The 23336-nt window shown below is 39.7% G+C and overlaps 2 protein-coding genes across 2 annotated transcripts; both read left to right on the top strand.

Annotated features, from left to right (window-relative positions):
- The first annotated feature begins 3386 nt into the window (after nucleotides 1-3386).
- Nucleotides 3387-12387, top strand: stx16 (syntaxin 16). The gene is made up of 9 exons (XM_034083294.1): nucleotides 3387-3857; nucleotides 8137-8148; nucleotides 8260-8367; nucleotides 8554-8694; nucleotides 8991-9153; nucleotides 9578-9666; nucleotides 9999-10142; nucleotides 10404-10484; nucleotides 10804-12387. The coding sequence occupies exons 1-9, from the start codon at nucleotides 3732-3734 to the stop codon at nucleotides 10903-10905; spliced, it is 966 nt and encodes a 321-aa protein (XP_033939185.1). The 5' UTR covers nucleotides 3387-3731; the 3' UTR covers nucleotides 10906-12387.
- A 574-nt stretch (nucleotides 12388-12961) lies between these two features.
- On the top strand, nucleotides 12962-18985 carry LOC117447357 (EEF1A lysine methyltransferase 3-like). The gene is given in 4 exon segments (XM_034084066.1): nucleotides 12962-13125; nucleotides 13227-13237; nucleotides 16076-16189; nucleotides 18216-18985. Coding segments are annotated over 4 exon segments (687 nt in total). The 3' UTR covers nucleotides 18614-18985.
- The last annotated feature ends 4351 nt before the right edge of the window (nucleotides 18986-23336 follow it).

Genomic DNA, 23336 nt, shown 5'->3' with positions numbered 1-23336 from the left:
TCTGGTGATTTGCACGTTCGCGAACGATTCGTCTTTGTACTTAGTGAGTCTTCACTACTGCCGAAGTCCGTACAAGAAGTTTGCTGGCGTAACATTTATGATATTAAAACACATTTTACACCTCACCTTGTTGCCCCATGAATTATGCTCTGGGAATAGGCTACATATTATTTAAGAAATATAATTGGCCATTGTTAAATCTCTCATAAATGTGTGCCTGACTATACGATGTATTACAGCAGGCTAGCACGTTATACTTTCAAACCCATGCATGGACTATGTGCTTAAATCCAAAAGCATTAAACTCCATTTGGGCGAGTTCAAAGTGAATACAAAAATATATCCTCTACATCGGTGACGATTTATTCATATTCTATAGTATGTACCCATCTATGTTTACCTTTAGCTAGCGGCTAAGCTAGTGGGACGCTACGGAGCCCAGATATCCGCCCTCTGAAGCTTTTAGGGCCGACAGGGAGAGGAGAATGTCCCGCTAACGCGGTGTGTGTGTTTCACATGAGCGGGACGCTATGGAGCTCAGGTATCCGCCATCTGAAGCTTTTAGGGCCGACAGGGGGAGGAGAATACAACGCTGTGTGTATTTATTGCTAAGCTAGCGGCTAAGCTAGCTGGACGCTACGGAGCCCAGCTATCCGCCCTCTGAAGCTTTTAGTGCCGACAGGGGGAGGAGAATGTCCCGCTAACGCTGTGTGTGTTTTTCACATTAGCGGGACGCTATGGAGCTCAGGTATCCACCATCTGAAGCTTTTAGGGCCGACAGGGGGAGGAGAATACAAAGATGTGTGTATTTATCGCTAAGCTAGCTGGACGCTACGGTTCAGGTATCCTTCCTCTTTATTGCGGACAGGTTGAGGAGGATGTCCCGTGTGTGTGTGTGTGTGTGTGTGTGTGTGTGTGTGTGTGTGTGTGTGTGTGTGTGTCGGAGCTCAGGCTCTGATTACAGTAGCTACACTGTAGGAAACAGTTCTGAACTGTTTCCGCCAGTTCTTTAAGTTCGTCGTTCGCGAACAGCGAACGAATCGTTTTGTGGGAGGAATCAGTTCATCTCGTTCACTTCAAAGATTCGTTCAAAAAGAACGAATCGTTCGCGAACGACCCATCACTAGTGCCGACACGCAAATGTAACAAAGTTCGTGACTCCACCACGCATTGTGGTGTTAAGGAGTCGTGGTGGAGTCACGCATTCTGGTGAGATCAGGTTGGTTTTTTGTAAGGGGGCAGACTCGGCAGAGTGACATGCAATATAGAGATAACATATGCTGAGGCAAGTGAGTGCAGGTTCACCGCAGATAAAATACAACAAACTGAAAGTGGAGGAACAGTTGGCAGGTCAAAGTTTTTTCTGATTTTCAATCACACTGTATGTTACCATGCTCCAAATACACGTGTCCAACTAAAAGAGCAATATAACATGTATATAGAGCAAGGAAGGGTGAACATATAGCCTAACATGTGACAACAGTTTTCACATAACATGTTTGACACATGGGATCTAGAAATCACATGAATGTCATGTAAATTAGTCACATGTCAATTGTATTTAATGTGGACCTTTCTTTAAATAGTATACAAAACAAACAAGCCGTTAAATAACTCTCTGCATATCTGTTTGTTGGGTCTTAGTCTAAATGAACCTTGTATGGGATTGTTTCAAAATTAAAATAGGAACTTTGATACTTAAAGACATCGTCCAGACATGTTTTAGTAACATAAGTTGGACCCAACCCTATTACACATAAGTGAAATCAATCCACCAGTCAACACAGTCCATGCTTCCTGGCCTCCATAATCATCATAATGTCATCCAAAAAGCAGGATATGGAAAATACCCAAACAAATTACACCTCAAACATAAGTAAAGGCAGGGCCGTCCCTCCCTACAGGCCGGTCATGCAGACTGCGTGGGGCCTCACCTTGGGGGAATGATGGAAATAATTTGTTTTTTTATTGTTATACTAATATTATTGTTGTTACTATCATTTACTACTTTAATAATGTTTTCTTTGTTTTCTTTATTTATCGCTGCAGAAAGGATCATGCCAGCCCACATCAAACACCTGATCAAGAAGTTGTGAATCTTCAGGCAGAAAAGATGAAAACACCTGTTCAAAGTTCCAGTTCCCTGTACATGGAACCATGCCTGTATGGGACTCTGTTCCACATGTCTTCAGTCAGTTCTGGACCCATAATGACTCGGACACTATTCCATCAAGGCTTATTAGAGGTAAGAGTGGTATAGAAGAGGAGTGGAGTTATCTTTGTATTTAGGCTGCAAGTCGACAAAGGTGATCAAATGCTGATGCTAATAATGATCCGATTAATTTGATATTGATTGTCTGCCAATACAGAATCCTGATCAGATTCTTCTATTTCCCAGATAATACAACTGCACCGTGTAGTGTACACTAGCTCTATTGGTTTTTGCCATTGGAAATAACCATAAGTAATTGTTGACTGTAACGTCTATGCCAACCAACTGTAATTTGTAATGTATTTTACCATATACTTTAACAGTCAAGTTCTGGCAACCACAGCAGCCCAAATGTTAACATAAATGAAACAAATGAAACATTATGGACATGAACAAGGAAAAACCCAAAAACACTTTCTTTGTTGCCTTTTTCTTATCATACATAGTGTTACTGTTTTTGTTACCATTTAAATATTGAATTATATTTATTACTTTTATTTTAAATCAAATGCACCTGTTTTAGATAGTATATTTATTTTTGATGTAGCCTATAGTTTGATTTGCAGGTTGGTTGTCATTTGTATCATTATTGTATTGTTCCGGTGTATTTTATTATATTAACTAGATATGTATTGCTATTTATTAAATTAAAATACTGTTATGAACACTTTACAATCTCTTTATTTTTGGTAGATACCAGAATACATGACACAATGAATCTTTGTAATATATTTATGTTCTCTGGTTTAAATAATCATACCAGTATTTAAACAATGGTCATCTGGAATCCTGGGAAGCTTCCAGCATGGTATATTTTTAATACTATTATTAAACATACGCTGGTGATAGATGGATACTAGTGACCACCAGAGTATGCTGATATGCTGTTTTTTTTAGCTGGCCAGGATGACTGGTTTAGCTGGTGGCCACCCTGGCCAGCTAAAGTGTCCAAAACCCCTCTAAACCAGCCAACCATCCAGCCTAATATCTACTAGCTGCTCAGCTAGTAGCGTCTTGCATCGGCGAAACTGTGGCGCCCCATCCTGCTTCCCGCATCCATCAATATACATTTAGGTGAAGACTAGATTAGTCATTTTCCCACAGTCAGTAGGTGGCGATAACGGGCTCAAATTGACAGTTGACAGCCGCATTTAATAAGTAGAAGAATAAGAAGCCCTTTACGCAGGTGTTTACGTTTTCCTACTTCCGTAGCTGCCTAAAAGCGAAATGACGTTTCTAATCTAACGTTAAATCAAACAAATTGAGTGGAAACCCTCGGTCATGTTTCTCCTTTTTAACTAATCGTTAAGTTTCAGATATGCCTGACAGATAAATATTACTGAGGTCGTTTGCTGCCCACTATTGGCGCTGTATCGCGAGTTTTCCTCATCTTCCATCGCAGCAAAGCTAAAGCTAAAGCTAGCGCTGTGTTAGCTGCGGGGCAGTGGACATAATTTGAATAATCATCGCCTGATCCGCATTTTATTCAGTGAAAATTTAGATATCACATAAGGCAGTCATGGCCACTAGGCGTCTGACCGATGCCTTCTTGTTAATGCGGAACAATGCGATCCAAAACCGGCAGATATTGGCTGAGCAAGTGAGTACATACGACCCCCGTCTGAGTACACGTAGCAATGCTGCGGTGAGTTGTCTGCATCGTTTTGACATTTTACTTTGTGTGTTGTGTGCATTTAGCCAGTCACTGAGCTGTCTTAGCTAGATACAGTATATATAATAGTACTATAAGTATAGTAGTAGTTAGTGGTATAGTTGTATTTCACACATAGGGCTAATTGTTTCATGTGACTCAGTGATGGAGGAGGATGGAGTGCAAGGATATATTTTTCAGCTCGTAATAGCTAAATGCTTTAAGTAAACATTGGAGAAAATCTATATATTAGTCAGCAATTGCTAATTTCAAAGATAAAATACGTTGGCAGCATATGTTGGGTGTGTTTTTGTAAAAGATAATGCATGTTTTTGATGTCCACATTATGCTCCTCTAGCAATACGTTTGTTGTGGCCACTGTATAAAGTCAAAATGCTGTTAAAATATCCTGAAATATTGAAACTAATATTTATGAAGGTGGTTTATTGAAATCTATTGAAGCTATTATTTAAAAAAAAAAAAAATGAATTTAACCATGACAATGTTAAAGTTAACTGTATTTATTGTAGATCACATCTGGCCAGACACCATTGTTGCTGTGTATCTCTGTGTCTTTATGTGTATCCTTATCTCACTCGGTTTTAATTTCAATTTAATTCAAATATCTTAGAGAAAATACCACAACATAGCTGCCCACTGCTCCTAGTACTGGACTCCTGGTACTAGGATGGGTTAAAAGCAGAGAACACATTTCACTGTGTGCTGTGTGCTCTGCATGTGAGACCATTAAAGACGGTTTCATCCCTCCCAATATTATTATTTTATTATTACATGACATACATAGGTTTCTAATATACAGGTCCTATGTTATACTGATGAAGACCATTATTTCCTTATTAAACAATCCAATACCAAACATGACTGTGTAGGACAGATGTATATTATGCTGATGTCCCGTTACATCCTCTCTCTCTCTCTCTCTCTCTCTCTCTCTCTCTCTCTCTCTCTCTCTCTCTCTCTCTCTCTCTCTCTCTCTCTCTCTCTCTCTCTCTCTCTCTCTCTCTCTCTCTCTCTCTCTCTCTCAGTTTGTTGTCTCTTTTTGTTAAAGGGGAATTTTATTTTACATACCACACTGATGGGAAATGTGATGTTGGGTCTCAGCAAATGTATCACATATGTTAAGCTTGAGCAGTTCACAGCTCTCCTGTGTTTGCGCTGAAGTTCACCTCACCTCTCTAGTAGAGGCCAGGTGCAGGGCACAGTGAGCAGGTGCAGGGTGTGTGCAACCATTCACACCCAATTGTGAAGATTGTAACCAGTTAACTGCTTGCTGAATGAATGATTTACTTCTGCCAACTTGTACTCTAGGCCTGGGTATGTTGTAACTTGTTTTATTTAAGGAAGTAAAACATTTGATTCTTGATAGAAGTTAAAAGGTACAACGTTTCACAGGAAATGCCTTTATTTTGAAGTGCAAGTATGTGTCCTCCTCTGACACCTTCCTGTTATGAAAATTGAATACGAGCTTGTCGAGTGCATTTTCTCTGTCTTCAACCGTTCTTGTTGGAAACTGTTTAATGAATATCAAGTAAAAGTTCAGTTTGGATAAGACTGCGCTTGGTTCTTCATTCGAAGCTTCTATTACACAACAGGGTATCAGTTTACAAAACACGATACCAGTATTACACAAGAGCGTGCTTAATTTGCGAAGTACTTCATTTGATACCTATTTTTGTAGCCCTTTCACATACAGTATATCATGATGGAAACTCAGTATGACTGTGGTTGTGCTTGACTTTACCACCACAGTCTTGTATCTGCTGCGGTAGCGGTCCAATCACTTGTTGCAATAAATCTAATAATTCTTGCAGTGATTGGCTGCGAGGAGAACCTTACAAAGAACCTTTGTTCGGCATGAGTACAAAAAGGATCAAATTTATAATAAGTTATATCAACGTATATACAACTTGTTACTGGTTTAATTCTGCCGTCATCTTAAAAGTATCAAGTTCCAATACCCAGCCCTGTTGTACATCCAGAGGCACTGAACACATCGCTGTGTTTTTGCATATTGCATATTGCATATTTGGATATCGCTATGCAAAAATGTGCTTCTGAATTAAAGGTTATAATATACCCACAGACTTCTCCTAACCTGAGGTGAGGCCATTTAGGACCAAATATGTCATGCTCAATGGTGCAACTGCTGTTTTTGCCATATTCACTTCTCATAAAGTTTAATAATACACAATTCTAAAAGCTGTGGTGAGAAATAGTGAAAGGGCCATGAATAAAACACCTGTATTCAGATGGTCTCCTCTGGTGTAAAGACTCACTCACTCTTTAATTAGACCTCCATTGACCCTTCACAGAACTAAGGGGCGGAAAGTTTCCATGGGAAGTTAAGCTGGGGAATTTTGGAAATATTCGATGCAAAATTAATTTTAATTATTTTATTGAACAATTATTTGTTTCATTGAAGAACGAAAACAGGAATGTTGAGTTAAATGTTACCCCACTCATTAAAAAATGAACAAAAATGCACCCCCATCCAAAAATCCCCTCAAAGTCCCATTCAAAATGTTAAATGAAAAGAGCCCTTCTCCCTCCAAAAAGTGCCATTAAACATGCAAATCTTCCTTCAAGCAATCCTCTCCATTTTTGCTAAACCCTTTCAGTCAACGGGCTCTTCCCGGGCCTCATCAACATCCAACTCTGAGTCTTCCTCTTCAGTGTCACTGTCCAGCCTTGTTGAGGATGGCTCTGTGTCAGGCTCAAAGAGCCTTAGGTTTGCCCGAATGCCAACCAGTTTTTCCACTCTCACATTTGTGAGCCTGTTGCGAACCTTTGTGTGGTCCCAATAGCCATGCAGTAAGCAGTGTGCTATGGCATGGATATTCAAGTGTACTTGAATGTTTTAGTCAAGATTATGCTCAAATATACTTTCCTAAATTTAAGTTCCCTATGAAGAGCCAACCTTCAATTTTGAAAATTCCCAGTTTATTCCCATAAATTCCCCGTTTATTCCCATAAATTCCCAGTTTATTCCCATGGAAAGTTTCCATCTTTGAAAATTCCCGGAATTGTGCAACCCTACACAGAACACACATTACACTGTTCCAACCACACTATGTGTCATGTAACATAACGTTTGTGTCTTACTATAGTATTTGTCTTCCAGTGTCTGTTTTGTCCCAATGTCCCTGTATCAGAGTTCATTCATAGGTGCTGTAAAGCTGTGTTCTATCTGCACTTTCCAACCAAGGTCACAGATTAGATTTACATTAGCCAGTATTGAGATTATGATTCATTCTTTTTACAGTAGTGCAGTTATAACATTTATTCACAAAGACTGAAATATATTTGCAGTGACTAAAAGGCACTGAATCAACTAAAACAACAGTGTTTGCCATTAGAAGACACACACTCAACTTGTTAAAGCTGTTTTAAAATAACTGACTTTGCCAGAAGGCACAAGAGGCTCTAATAAAGCTAGAAATCTAGGTGTAGTGATGGACTCAGACCTGCATTTCAACAGTTATTAAATCTGCATACTATCACCCGAAGGACTTCGAAAAGCTTTTCCATGCTTTCATCTTCAGTAGACTCGACTACTGCAATAGTGTATTCAGAGGGCTGACAAAAAAATCCATCAGAAAGCTGCAGCTGATTCAGAACGCCGCTGCTCGAGTCCTCCTCCTTATTATCTTTGCCTTTTTAAAAGCCTGTTGTAAAATGCCATTATATAATGTGTTTTTACTGTATTTATTCTTGAATTTATTTTATTTTGTAAAGCACTTTGAATTGTTGCGTACTGAAAGGTGCTATATAAATAAACTTGCCTTGTCAGTTCAAACAAGACAAGACACAAGAGAGACATATTTATCCAAAATAAGGCCCAGTCTGTTTCATATTCTATTACATATTTAAGTCCTGCTCTTGTTTGCTTTATGTTTCTTACACCTAATGGTTTGTTTAAAGTGGAATCATTTGCACATATTTTCTAGATAAATGTGATGTAGCCCATCTTTGCATTCACTCTAGATTTACACTTTTGCACATACACACATGTAAACTCAGGACAAATGATTCTCAATTCAACTGCCAGACATTATGCACCTCTGCTGTACAGCAATTATAATGTTATACTTCAAATGTATTAGTTATATACAGTAGGGGAGTGGATGCAAAATAACTTTTCTGGTATTAACTGCTGATTTTTCTGGGGCTAACTTTCTGTTACTTCTGTCCTTCTCTCCTTTTCCTTGTTTTCTATTGGATGGGACCATCTGCTATCTGCCAATCATATTAGGAGCTCGATGAGGTACTGTTCTTTCCCTTTAATTATTTACACCAAAACATGTTGATGCATCATCATATTGACTTATTTTAGAAAACGTTTTTAATGGAATCATTTATAATTTGTGTTTTCAAGTTGGCTGACGACCGAATGGCCCTGGTGTCAGGGATTAGTCTGGATCCTGAAGCAGCCATTGGCGTCACAAAGAGGCTGCCTCCCAAATGGACGGAGGGGATTGAGGAGGTGAAATACTTAAGATTAAAGCAGAAATATATAGACGTATCTGTTAAAGGTTGACATATAAATACAGTATCCCTCTTTGTAAGAACAAATACTCAAAAATGCATCTGTTCCTGTATATTAAAACAGGTTAAGTAATGAGTATGAGTAATGTCACATGGCTTTCAACCGCTGTGTATTCCCTTTCAGATCCAGTATGAAATCACTCGGGTTCGGCAGAAGATGAAGGATCTGGCTTTACTTCATGACAAGCATATGAATCGACCTACACTTGATGACAGTAGTGAGGAAGAGCATGCCATAGAAATCACTACTCAGGAGATAACACAGGTACAGACATTTACCAGAAACAGAGATAATGCTTTTAGAAATAATAATACAATTGCTATCTTTCCAATGCTTTTAGGATTTGGAAAATATATATTTTCGAAAACAGAATATGGGCACTAGTTTGGGGGAAAAAAATATTTTCCATCCTCCTTTTTCATACTTATCCAGACCTGGAACACGTTTTAGCTTGAGCCCAAAGTCATATAAGCATAATACAGTCTGTGGTGTTGATTTCATGTTAAGTGTTTGAAAGGAAACCAGTAGCTGTTCACTCACTATCTTTGTGTTGATTGCAGATGTTTCACCGGTGCCAGCGAGCTGTGACGGGACTGCAGACTCGCTGTGGCCACTGTACCGAGCAGGAGGAGAGGCTGCTGAGAAACGTGGTGTCCTCGCTGGCTCAAAGCCTGCAGGAGCTCTCCACCAACTTCAGGCACACGCAGTCCGGCTACTTAAAACGTAAGGACTGCATGGAAGCTATGATTGCATTACATATCATTAAGCTGACGCTTTTATTCAAAGCGACATACAATAAGTGCAAAAACCATAAAGAATCCAACTCCGAACAACAAGGGAAGTGCAGATATATTCACTTCAAGCAAGATCATACCATAGTTAGTGCTGATGAATTAGTTACAAGGCCTACATGAAGTAGTAAGTATTAAAAGTACTTTATTTTTTCTGCAAGAACTTAATGGCCAAGGTACAATCTAAATAGATGCTTTTTCAGTTTGCGACGGAGATATGCAGAGTTTCTGCTGTCTGATTGGTGTTTCTGAATTCTCATCCTGCCTCTCAGATATTTGTAACAATTAACAAGATTATAGCTCATGTTTTTATCTTCAAGTTGATCGTTTGGGTTGATTATTGGTTTATAATTCAGGTATGAAGAATCGTGAGGAGAGATCAAAGCACTTTTTTGACTCTGGACCCCTAATGGAAGAGGATGAAGATTTAGCTGTATATGACAAGGTGACTATCCAATAACATGTATTTACTCATTCAAGTAAACCCAATTTAAGAGTTTCATAGAGAACAATTAAAGGGGATACTTTATATTATAAACATGAAACAGACAAGATAAGAAAAAAAAACATCCATTAAAAGCCTTAATACCCATTGAGTTATTAATGCAGGTCTACTGTGTCATGTTATCACTTTCCATATGGGTGGAACAAAATATGTAATGCTTGTTTTTCTTTCTTTTTCAGTTAAATTAAAATAATGTGTGTTATTTAAGAGGAAGATTACATGTCTAATTGTGTTACATAAAATCACCTACTTCTATTAATTCTTTCAATCAGGGGTTCACAGACGACCAGCTGATGCTGGTGGAACAGAACACAGTTATGGTGGAGGAACGAGAGAGGGAGATCCGACAGATAGTGCAGTCCATCTCAGATCTGAATGAGATATTCCGGGACTTGGCTGGAATGGTGGTGGAACAGGTATTTTAAGAAGTCCTGACACAGTAACACACAGAAATAATAAATAGGCTTTATAAGTATTATGGCATGAGGTTGTCCGTGAGTTGCCCTAATGACTTCCACAATTAAAGTATTTTGATGTTTTATATGTGTAACAACAGAGCTTGAAGGACAATTACTGAACTACTGAAGTCGCTGCCTATCACTAAATACTACATTACCTTTGTGTAAAATAACTCAAATGATTTTCCTCTGCTAACAATACTCTTATTTTCCCTATAGGGCACCGTTCTCGACAGAATTGACTTCAATGTGGAGCAGGCTTGTGTGAAAACAGAAGAGGGAGTGAAACAGTTACAAAAGGTAACTGAAAAGGGCTCATGTCCTGATACACATTTTCACTTTTTTAGCTAGGTGATAGTCACCATTCTTTTTTAATCTTTTGTCACACTTGTACAGATGCTAATAATTTTTCCAACTTCAGGGGAAAACAAAAGACAAAAGACAGCGTTATGATTTTAATTTACCATGAATTACAAACCTTTTAAACAATCATCTCTGTTTTGATCTCAATTCACTGCATGATGGAAAGAAGCTCAATGATTTGCCTTTCATTCATTCATTAGATGAAAAGACAGCAAAATACAGTGCTTGACATTTTTTGTTTTAATTTCCTTTGCAGGCGGAACAGTATCAGAAGAAAAACCGAAAGATGCTGGTCATTTTGATCCTCTTCGTCATAGTCATGGTTCTAATTGTTATACTTTTTGGAACAAAGTTTTAATTGTCCATTCCTCTGGCTTTTGTTTTCTGTGTGGGTGTTTGTTGTGCATCTGTGTGGACTTGGACTTGCTCTCAGTTCTGCTCAAAACAAAGCTGACTGCCTTTCATACCCAGCAGGAAACGTCAAGAAGATTTCCTCGTCCCCTTAACAGGTGCACTTTGGGCTGTGTGGAGATAATAGGTTGATTTTAATGAAAGACACAATCAATCTGTCTGAGCCCTGGCTATTTTATCAAGTGTCTCGCACCCAAATCACCAAGACTCTGTGACAGAAGTTTGTTGAGCCTGACTATGTTGACAAATGTGTCTTAACAAATCAAAAAGAACGTTGGTGTTTTAAGACCAATGTTTAAATCCTAAAGCAGAGTGTTATAATTTCTGTCCAGTTTAATCTAAAGTCATTTTGTTTCTGTGAGGAACGTTTGACAAGTAAGAATGTTTGTGAAACAGAAATATGCAGTTAGTTTCATTTCACTGCAAATCCATGTTCATTCCGATAGTACATTTATGTCCTGGCTCAGTATTGTTCCTTGAAAGAGTATTTAGTATTTGGATGATAGCAGATTTAATTAGAATAGTCTTCTTCTTTTTTTGGTTTAAGGACCATCTATTTTTGTATCCCTTTACTCCACAATTTAAAAATAATACTAAGATTATTGTACTTTTGAAATCATTACATATGCTGCACTTTTGAATGAGTGAAGGAGGTTATGCTTGCAGTTTGTTTGTTTGATAGTAAGCAGGATAACGAAAAGACTACTGGCCCGAATTTCATGAAACTTGGTGGAAAGGTGTAGCATGGGCTAAGGAACATTACATTTTGGATCATATCCAAATCACAAAGCGGATACATTATTTGTCCTTTCATTACCGTTGCGTTATTTGGCCTGTGCCCTCCCAGTAGTTTGTTTTAAAGGTCCTTGCTTAAAGTGCTACCTTTTTAAAACCCTTGCAGTTTGCACATATTGAGGCCTGAGGGGAGAAGGGTGGTTTTGTCATGGATGTAATGCTACTGACGTCAGTATGATGAAAATAATTATTTATTTTTTAATAACTTCAATAATCAAGAGGTTAAGAGGTGTTCTGTCTGTTGCAGAATGACTGTATATATCTGTAGTCTAAATGAAACGGTTGTTATTGTTCACTCCATTGAGAAAACGGTGATGTAGACCAACACAAGCAGACGAATGAAGACACTTGTGATTTTCTTTTCAGGTCGAACACTTTACATTTCAGTTGGCTGCGTTTGAATTTCTTTACATGTTCTTGTGTTCTGTAAGACGGATGCGCTGATTTATGAAGAGCTTTATTTAACATATCTGTGCTCAAATCTACACTTTATACACCTGTCAAATCATCTGTCATTGATGTAAAGTTATGTGTGAACAATTGTTATGTCTTAGTGGTACTCTACTTAAGTTTTGTTTTCCAACAAACAGGTGAGGAGACTGCAACGATTTTTAAAATAAACCTGGAACATAAATGTGTTGTGTGTTTTGAACGGCAGCCTTGATGCAAAGATACCACTTACATAATTGGGTGATCTAATGACTTAATTATATTAACTATTTACTTGTAAATTATTACTGATAAATCATTGAAATCGCTTTTAATTTGGGGATTTGCTGCTCTTCTCTGTTTTATAGCATCATAAATGAAATGCTGTACAATAAAATATAGAATCAACTTCAATGAACGATAATATAAAACATAATTTACAGTGAAATAGTATTATAGTAGCATAACAGAATAATACAAATTATATAATATGATACAGTAGTGGTACACTTTACTATTACAGTGAAGGCTACTACATAAGTAGGCTACAAGTAAGTATATTAAAATATAACGGCAAAGTTTTTCATGTTTATATTTTTTAATGGTTACATAATTATTCAAGACTGTTCATTGTGTGGCGCAAAGTGTTTCAGAATTCATTTCTTGTCACGTCCTGTAACCCGGAAGCTAAGTATGTAAAAGCCTTGTATATTCCCAACCCTGACAATACTGAGTAGCAGACTTTACACCAAGTGAGCGACTGTATGTAGCTACCAACCATGACTTGTGTAGGATAAGTTGACGACCCGTTCCCGGTTAAAGACAGTCTGTTTGCGGAGACATTTTCTCAGGACACCGTGTACACTTTGTACGGCCAGCAGCTGAACATCAGACAGGTGTTCGGGGCCAGTCTCGGCGTGGCTTCCCGGGTCTGGGAATCTGCAAGAAAAGACAGCTTGGTTTATAATGGCGTTATAAAAACATATCAGCTATACCAGGTTAAGCATTATCTAACGATGTGGGGTGTATTCTGGTGTGCATAATGTTACACCTGTGTGGTTACCAGGGCCGGCCCTAGACTTTTGGGGGCCCTAAGCGAGCTTTGGCTTAGGGGCCCCCCTCACTCTAGCGCGTTCTCACTACACACAACACGGAACCAACTTTTGTCTTATGATGTTAGCATAAGCACATCAATTGTATAAATAAGCATGTAAACACCATGGACCTAACCTCCTCTAGGGGGGTCGGGACATGCTCCCCCAGGAAGATTTTTTTTTTAATATTGAAGTTAAAGCATCAATCTCGTGCACTTTGAGAGCAAAATTAAGAGATCTATGGATACATCTCTCAACACCCATATGAAACAGAACTGTAAACAGATTTTCCTTTATGGATATTTTAGAAATCACTGCCCTTTCAAACGGTATTCTTGTTTTACTGTCATATAGTATTTCATAACTGTTTTTCATGTATTCTCTCTGGCTGTCCATCTCATAATTTTCACATATAAACTAGCTGTCAATAGGAATATCATTCAGAAGAATTATAATTTCATGCAAAAATCTGTCACAAAAAGAGGTTGCACATTTAAATTCAGGTGTTGTTATGGCAACGTCAGTGGTCAAACAGCCACATTTACTGCTGCAAATACGTTCAAACTGTCGACACGTAAAGCAGTGGCAACTATGCCGCCATTTCAGCTGACTTTTTCTCAGAAATACTGTCACATAACATCCATATATTTCAGTACTAGGTTGATGCTTAGCTAAGCTAACTATGAAACACTTAAACTGACAGGACTCAGGATCAACTGTGTACTGTAAGGTAGCTTCTAGCTTCATGTCGAACAGTAAGTCAACATTTTCTTTGAGCTTTCTTTGAAATCACCAGGGGCCTCATTTATAACGCTGTGCGTAGGATTCACATGGGAAGGTTGCTTACGTAGTAGAAATCCAAAAAATAGGTACAGACATTTTCCGACATTTTCCGATTCACAAAACATTGCGCAACGGCAAGGGAAGTGTGTACGGCACGTCCTACGCCTGTTTCCCTTTATAAATCACAATCGACTCGAAATGCGGCGCTGCTTCACGTAACGCCCATATTTACCTATAAATAGTCAAATAAACGCCCATTCATTCATTCATTTTGACTGACTGCATTAAGAAGATCGCAGGAAATGACGACAGAACAGCTAAAAAAGACATCTCACACCGTGTCAGATTTTGGTTATTTTGGGGAGGTCGAGATAAATCATATTGTTTGGTGGATGCCGTTTGAACCAGAGTAGCAGCATGGAGGTCGGATCGTCACCAAAATAAATAAATAAGTGGTCCGAAAAAGGTTAATGACAACAAAAATACACATAACCTTCCTCAGGCAGTGTGTTTGTACCGGGGACAGGAGACACCCCCTTGATAAGACACTCTAAGAAATGATCGGGGAATCCCTCCGGAGTGGAGTCATGACGACTGGATCTGAATTGTTTTTTTGTATTTGGTGGTTTGTGTTCCAGCTTTCGATCAGCAACTATATATCCATAATCCACCAGTTAAAGGAAATACAACTAATGTGCTGTGTTATATTAGCTGTACAAGTTACCACATATGGTGTTCTTAGTTTCCATACCTCCTGTGTTTTACGAGCGACTTATCAAGTCTTGGCAAACGGCATAAAACACGATTAAACGTGATAGTATAAAACCATGCTCGTATCTACAACCTATAGAAATGCAAAACGGCGTCAGTTGAGACGTAATTCTGTCCTCCTGCTTACCGCATCATTTATGAGAAAACATTTCATAACATTAACACAACATATTCGAGGTGGTTTTAAATAACATATCCGCATTTATTTATTTCTCCAAGTTATGTTTTTGTGTGCACCGAGCAGTCTCAAACAGGCGTTTGTTTAATCATTTTAAAATTGGCTTTAATCAATGTTTGAAAATGAATTCTTCATATATGATAAATGAGAGGTAACATTTTATTTATGGTATTATTTCCACATATTTCTCTCCAATCTTCCTTCTGCCAACGGTGTCGCAGTTTCTCGTCTCTCCCGTTTTTGTGCTTAGTGCGTACGCATGGGTTAGTTTTTGCGTGGAGGACCGCACATTTCCCCGTCAAGTTAGTATTTTATAAATCGCAAACATTCCGTAGAAACTGGCGTACGCCATTTTTTTAACGTATATCCCTTTATAAATGAGGCCCCAGGTAACGCTAAAAAACATTACATTTAGATTGTATGACAAAGTGTTTATTTAAAATATCTGGCTAGCTATAGCCAGATATAGCTAACGGTTTAGCTTACCCGCGCGATTCAAAGTAACGTCAACGTAGCTGTAATTTATGCTTTGCTTACATGTTTGCATAACTTGGAAGTTTACTGACATTTACATACCTTGTTTACCTGGCTCAAGTGGTGGCTCTGGGGTTGTTGTGTGAGCCACCACTTGAGAATCTTCGTCTTTTTTAAGAAAAAACGTTCTTATGTCCATCTTCAAAAACTCTGAGTCCGACTGACAGTTTATTTTAAACATTGTCACAGCTCACAGGATAGGTACCTGTCAGCCAATAAGACAGATGTTTATTTCCATTCAACTCTCTGGTTGGTCTGGTGCCTTGCCTCTGTTGCATTCACTGAACACAGGAAATTACAATCCTGCCATCCTCTGATGATGAGGTTCAGATAAAACACAGTTAATGTATTATATGATTGACTCAATAATATAATACATGGCTTTGAGAGTAGGCAATCTAGGCATATTAACAAAATTAATGAAACATATTTATCAAGGCGACGGTGTACTGAGATAAAAAAATAAAATAAAAATTGCTAGGGGGCCCTTAGTGGCTGGGGGGCCCTAAGCGGCCGCTTATGTCGCTTAATAGGTCGGTCCGGCTCTGGTGGTTACTTGGAGGAGCAGTCTGTGAAGTTGAGAGAGCAGTGCATCATAGAGCTGGGAGCAGCGACCGGGGTGGTGGGCATCCTGGCAGCACGCCTCGGTTTGTTGTTACCTTTCATTTCTATTTTATTTGTTTTTTGAATAAATATTATGAGTGCATTTCACGCTCCTGAAAATTACCCGGTGGCTTGTTTTCAGCTACAGTATGTTTGCTTGGTCTCTCTATTTAGCTCACTCAAGCCTAGCCTCAGTTTTCCACCAGAGGCGCTGCTGACCTGCTGCAGGTACTACAGCAGGTGCTGCTGTCACTTAACCAGCACTGTTAAACATCCTGGGAATGTCTAAGTACCTGAATATATATATATTTTTTTTATTTGCTGCATCTTTCTGTAAATCAAAACATATAAACATTGGACAATGAGAACAATAATAATATATCTACACCATGATAATAATAAATCCATATCATGTTGTAGCAATATTGCTTCTTCAATATTCTGTCAAATGTTCCTCTTTATTACTTTTTCAATATCATTGCCACCATTACTCTCTATCATGCGCATTATACGTTACTTTTTTAGTTTACTAAATGCATCTTACTTTTTTGTTAGTCTGTTTAGTACTGGTGTAAGTGCTTTTTATCTTAATTTTCTACTTTTTTTTTTTTACTTACCCAAACTTTTACTTAAACTCTCTTTATCTAGTGTTATAACCGATACACTTTGCTTTTATGACTGTTAATTACTGTAAACTTGTTTGTAATCTCTGGCACAATCATTCCCTTTCAGATTAATATTATTACATTACATTACATTACATTGCATTTAGCTGACGCTTATCCAAAGCGACTTACAATAAGTACATTCGACCAGGAAGACACAACCTTGAAGAAAACAGAATCATATAAGAACATCAGGTTTCAAAGAGCCAATCGTTTCAAGTGCTACTCAACTGGCTTTAGATAAGCCAGTCCTTTATTAGTATATAAGTGCTTTGTTAATAGTTCTATCGCTCGAGGTGGAGTCGAAAGAGATGAGTTTTCAGTCTGCGCCGGAAGGTGTGTAAGCTTTCTGCGGTCCTGATTTCAATGGGGAGCTCATTCCACCATTTTGGAGCCAGGATAGCAAACCCACGTGTTTTTGCTGATGGGAACTTGGATCCCCCTCGCAGCGAGGGTGCAGCGAGCCGTTTGGCTGATGCAGAGCGTAGAGCACGTGCTGGGGTGTACGGTTTAACCATGTCCTGGATGTAGGAACGGCCAGACCCATTCGCAGCATGGTACGCAAGTACCAGTGTCTTGAAGTGGATTCTAGCAGTTACCGGAAGCCAGTGGAGGGAGCGGAGGAGCGGCGTGGTGTGGGAAAATGTTGGAAGGTTGAAGACCAGACGAGCCGCTGCATTCTGAATGAGCTGCAGAGGTCGGATGGCACATGCAGGTAGACCAGCCAGGAGGGAGTTGCAGTAGTCTAGGCGTGAGGTGACGAGAGCCTGGACCAGAAGCTGGGTCGCTTTCTGGGTCAGCTGGGGGCGTATCTTCCTGATGTTGAAAAGCGTGTATCTGCAGCAGCGGGTTGTAGCAGCGATGTTTGCAGTGAAGGACAGGTTGTTATCTAGGATCACACCCAGATTCCTTGCAGTCTGGGTCGGGGAAACAACAGAGGGGCCGATGTTGATAGTTAGGTCAAGAGAGGGACAATCTTTTCCCGGAAGGAAAAGCACTTGAGTTTTGTCAAGGTTGAGCTTGAGATGATGAGCGGACATCCACTGAGAGATGTCAGCTAGACAAGCAGAGATACGTGCGACGACCTGGGTCTCTGAGCGGGGAAAGGACAGAATTAATTGGGTGTCGTCAGCGTAGCAGTGGTATGAAAAACCATGCGGGCTAATGACAGATCCGAGCGAGTTTGTGTACAGGGAGAAGAGGAGAGGACCAAGAACAGAGCCCTGAGGCTCTGTTCATTATATCATTATATCATTATATCAGTGGCATAAGATAGTTTTAAAATCACAATAATATTGTTAATCACAGTTATTTCAACAAAAACAAAATATTGCCTGACACAAGTAGTTATTGTGACAAGCCTATTGACAACACATAGGACTCACATGGTTCTGATTGTTTCCAGGTGCAGTGTTGACCTTCACAGACCTTCCTACGGTTCTCCCACAGCTTCAGGCCAACGTCTCTGCTAACAGGCCGTCCAGTGGTTGGCCCACATCCCTTCCCAATGCCCTTCCTCTGCCCTGGGGTGAGGACCACATGGACTTCTCTTCTAACTGGGATCTTGTGCTCTGTGCAGATATTATGTACCTCCCAGAGACCTTCCCCCTGCTAAAGGAGACACTAGCTCATCTGTGCAAGAACGGAGCCGTGGCATATCTTTCGTCCAAAATGCGAGAAGAGCATGAGACTCCAGGTTTCTTTGAAGAATATCTCCCAAGAATATGTAATGTGGAGCTTGTGCAGCATGATGACGATCAAAACATTAACATCTACAAGGCATCTCTGAAGAAAGACCAGTGACAGCAGGGACCACCTGCAAGACTTGGCTGTGTTACTGTAATCAACATTTGTGCCTTTAGTAAAAATGTATTTTTAAAGAAGTGTTATACAAAATGAACATCTATCATCTTGGATTATCTAATGTCAGTCTTCAACCCAAAATAGGTAGAACGCATTTAAAGAAAATGTTACTTTCAGCTGCAACTTGTCACAACTACATCTTGTTACAATGATCTGGATATACAATCTGTAGCAACTTGTTTTTACCGTAACGGAATCCACTTCAGGCTCATAATCACCTGTCAGGTTTTTCTTATGAGTTTATATTTTTTCATTATAACTTAATGTCGTCATTATCATGCACAATGTATTTTATTGTAACTCACAATTATCTTGATTTACTCGGTCATTAAAGACACATTGCTTTTGAGTTTTTAAAATGTTTTGTGTTGGCACTTTTAGCAGTACAAGCCAAAATATATCTTATTCCATTATAATGGAGAGAAGGCAGACATTTCAACAGCATATATTGCCAACAATCTCACAAACAAACCATCTAGATTTAAAGTAACACTACAGATAAATGCAAACATTTTAATTTCAGATTTGTGGGTGAACTGTCCCTTTAAAGGCCCTGAAAACCTAATGTTCTCCATTAGCTGCTCACTGAGTGACCGGGTCCATGAACTCTACATATTCTACCAAAGTTATAAAAGATTTATGTACTTTTAGAAAATATTTCTGTATTTTTGTATCTTCTAGCATCACATCCTGCATGCATCAGGGTTAAAACACTTTTGAATGACATGCTTGGATTATTTGTAACTAGTTGCTGAGCCACTTACTATCAGATATCAAACCACACTCGCACAATCCGACACAGTCATTGATTTGTGTTGTTGTTGCTCATATACAGTAGTAATGAATATTTAATGTTATAATAAAATACATTTCAGGGGCTTTAGATCGAAAATCAACACCCATCCTCACCAAACATCTTCATTATCATGATCAAGCATTGTAGTTCAGAAAGATACAAAACGTTTCTTATTAATGAAACTTAAACTGTGATTACTACTGCAGGTTTACGTCAGCTCAGTCTTGACATTAATTCGAAACCTGGGTCTAATATATAAAAAATAACATTCTCAAACTTAAAACCTAAAACAAAGTTCATCCCCACCCAACTATTCTGTCAACATCAACAGATTGCCCTCCCTGCAGCCTGCTGTCTGTACGTACTTCATCCCCTCTCTCCTGCTCTCTGCTGATGTACAGCATTTCTGTTCACAGAAGGAAAGCCTGTTTGTTACGCTGCAGAGTTTCAAAGAAAGGGAGACAGCCTGTCTCTCCCTCCACTACAATTCAGCCGACAAAACAACAGATCACTATCTTCATGCACAGTTTGCTCGCCATCACGCCTCCCACGCGAGTGCCATGCAAAAGTGCGGATCACTGATTTTGTTTTCATTCATGATTATTTGGGGAAAGTTAAGAAAACTGCATTTGAAGAATGTTGACCATAGTGATGTATGAGCAAACAGGAAACCCTGGCAATTATAAAATAAAAAAGTATATTGTCTCTTTTTGCACTAAATCGATTAGTTTGCTTCATGCATTTAGTAGAAAGATTTGAAAGGAGAAAAAAAGAGAAATTATGCAGCTAAAGTTGGGCATTTAAAAACCTAATTATAAAATTCCAGGAGGATGTGCTACAGTGCCATGGGAGTGTGAGTGTGTGCGTGCATGCGTGTGCGTGTGCGTGTGTGTGTGTGTGTGTGTGTGTGTGTGTGTGTGTGTGTGTGTGTGTGTGTGTGCGCGTGTGTGTGTGTGTGTGTGTGTGTGTGTGTGTGTGTGTGTGTGTGTGTGTGTGTGTGTGTGTGTGTGTGTGTGTGTGTGTGTGTGTGTGTGTGTGTGTGTGTGTGTGTGTGTGTGTGTGTGTGTGTGTGTGTGTGGAGTGGGAGGGGGACCTAAAACCAGCGTCCTTTTAAAACAAGTTGTCCTGTTTGTGGATTTCATTAGACCTCTTATCCCCTCATGAGCATCAAGGAAATGTATCTGAAAACTTGAATTAAAGGTACGTGTATCCATCTTTCCATTTCCATTATCTGAATTTCAGGTAAGGCTTCAAATAAATAATCCTTTGTCTACCATGAATCAGATCTGTGCATCAGACCAAAAGATGGAGTGCTGGCGAGAGAATCAGGGACAGTCGCCTCTATACTCCAAATATGCAACTGTTTCTGGGAGAAATTGTTCACATAGGTGAGTGTAGTGCTCTGCTACTCTTTAAATCATTGTAATTGTGAATACGTTTAAAATGTAAATTTCATTTGTACTTTACTTGACTAAGACAACAATTGACGATACTTTACTTGAATATCTATAGATGGCTGTTTTACATTCCTGATATAAACTGAATACTTTTAAGCAACACACTATTTTAAGTTTTGGGATATCAGCATTCGACAATATTATGATGTAAGGTGATAGTAAAAAGAGCCATATGCGATGAGTTTCTAAAACACATACAAATTGAATGTGATATTGAAGAAGGACATTGCTGGAGCTACTCTAATTTACTGACACATTTTCCATCATTTCACCCGCAGCCACCATGACAGACATCAGGTACCCCATTATCCACTGTACTACGGTGATCAGCAGGAACAAAGCAGGGAGTCCAGTTACTGGACTGTACCGGGATCAAGATCAGGAGGGGCTCCACACGAGTACACTCAATGGACCGACCGAGATCTGGCTGCTGCCACATCTTCTCACTTCCCTTTTATTCTAGAGCGGCACGCTCAGCAGCACCAGGACCAGGGAGACCATCAGCCGCAGGAAGCCAGAGACAGAGAGTGGACAGCAGCTCAATCAGCGAGGGAATATGAGAGAGGACTTCTCAGGGAGGAGTGGCAGAGAAGGTGGGAGCCCTGTGGTCCTGTCCGATACAACACGGAAGTTTCTGCAAAGAGGAGCGACAGCAGCTATCGGGAGCTGGAAGCTTGGGCAGCACGATACAGCCATTCACTTCCAAGGAGGAGACGTATAGAGGCAGAGATGAGGGGCACCTCTCAGGAGAGCAACAGGGCTCCTGGGAGGGAGAGCAGGAGTGGGACAGATCCTCGCCTGGAAGCGCTGCAACAAGTCAGACAATCTGCAAACATCAGAGAATCAGGACTGTGGGACAGAGGCGGCAGACAACAAGCTCCAAACTATTATACATTACAAACTCCTGCAAGCGACACAAGCAACATGTTGGACATGAAAGAAAAGATTAGCTACCAACAGAGGATGTTCAGCCAACCTCCTGGATACATTGCCCCTCCTCCCTATGACAGCCCACATAAAGGTTCACCTGTGTTGAACCAGTGTGATGTGAGCTGGGAGCAGGAAGGTAAGAGACAAACCTACTTGTCACAGCCCAAACTCAGAAAGCAGGATGTCTGTGTAGATTTGCAGGAGAAAAAGCAGTTTATAAAACAAGCTGGGATGCTAAAAAGCTTTCCAGAGCTTGAAGGACTAAAACACAAACAAAAGGAGACAGGTGCTTTACAGGCAAGAAGCCATTTTAGTGCCCAGGAAACACACATGCAGCACGAGGGTATGTCGTATCTGCAGCAGCCACAAGTGTTACAAGCAGTTGAGAATACAAAGATTAACAAGGAGGAGCCATACTCAAAAGTCATTGAAGGAAGAAAGTTTAGATTAAACAAAAAGACAGGCGGACTGACCATATTTTGCCTGGTGTCGAGAATAGCAGGCACCACAGAAACCCCTTCTTTGCCACTTTGTTCCTTGCAAACAAACACAGAATTGAGAAGTGTTTCAAAAGGTATATGGGACAATAGTGGCTATAACCAAAAACACAAAATTGCTGATGAGGTAGACTTCAGAGCAACAACACCCACAGAGCAGTCAAATACTTCTGATGCTACAAAGAGGGAGGCACCAACCTGTGTAGAAAGTGAGATGCTTGAGGATACTATAGCTAAGACAGATCTTTTTCCAGCAGAAGCGCAAACAAATAGTTTTGATTCTGCATTTGGGAGACAAGTTGCTCAGTCACTGCCAGTAAAATATCCTTTGTGGAGGGAGCCTATTTTCTCAAGCAGGACTGAAACTGAGAGGTCATCTACGTGTTATAAAGCAGACAGTGAGGACCGAGAATCAGATGTTCTGCTCAACCAAGGGGAATCTGGTGAAGTCCATCCAATTGATGTCGAAGTAAGGAAACTTGACATCAAGAAAAACCCACAATCTGAGGACAGTAATAATCCACTGCTTATTGACGCAACCTGTATTTCTCTTCAAATGGAGCAGATTCCCTCGCCTAAGGAAGAGCATGTTCTGTATTTACTCACCCAACACAGTCCGCTTCAATCGACCGCCTCTACTGAATGTTTCGAATCAAACAGTCAGATGGATAAGGACGACCTCAACACAGAACCAAAGCCTTTCCACATTAATGACATGTTCAAGAACGAATTTGACTCAGATCCTATGGAGAAAAAGGCACACGAGGAAGAAAGTATAATATCTTCCCTCGGCATGTCCTTTTCATCCGTTTTTGAAAAGGAAACGTTGGAGGAGCGCGCTGAAAGGATCTTAGGAATCCCTCTTCTCGACTGCATTATTATGCAGCAACCTGAAGATGCATCATCATTGCTGGGCTTTTGTGTGGAGAACCAGGAGGTTAAACCTTCTACTATTAAAGATACAGACATTGATGAACAAATCC

The sequence above is a fragment of the Pseudochaenichthys georgianus genome, chromosome 5 (assembly GCF_902827115.2).
Source record: "Pseudochaenichthys georgianus chromosome 5, fPseGeo1.2, whole genome shotgun sequence".
Lineage (NCBI taxonomy): Eukaryota > Metazoa > Chordata > Actinopteri > Perciformes > Channichthyidae > Pseudochaenichthys > Pseudochaenichthys georgianus.
Note: the sequence above shows the minus strand (reverse complement) of the source record. Positions and strands in the feature narration are given on the sequence as shown.

Excerpts from the sequence above, each read along its gene's own strand:
- stx16 (XM_034083294.1), top strand. The coding sequence starts at position 3,732 with ATGGCCACTAGGCGTCTGACCGATGCCTTCTTGTTAATGCGGAACAAT. Across the intron at positions 8,368-8,553 it reads GGACGGAGGGGATTGAGGAG|ATCCAGTATGAAATCACTCG; the intron begins GTGAAATACTTA and ends ATTCCCTTTCAG. Across the intron at positions 10,485-10,803 it reads GAGTGAAACAGTTACAAAAG|GCGGAACAGTATCAGAAGAA; the intron begins GTAACTGAAAAG and ends TTTCCTTTGCAG.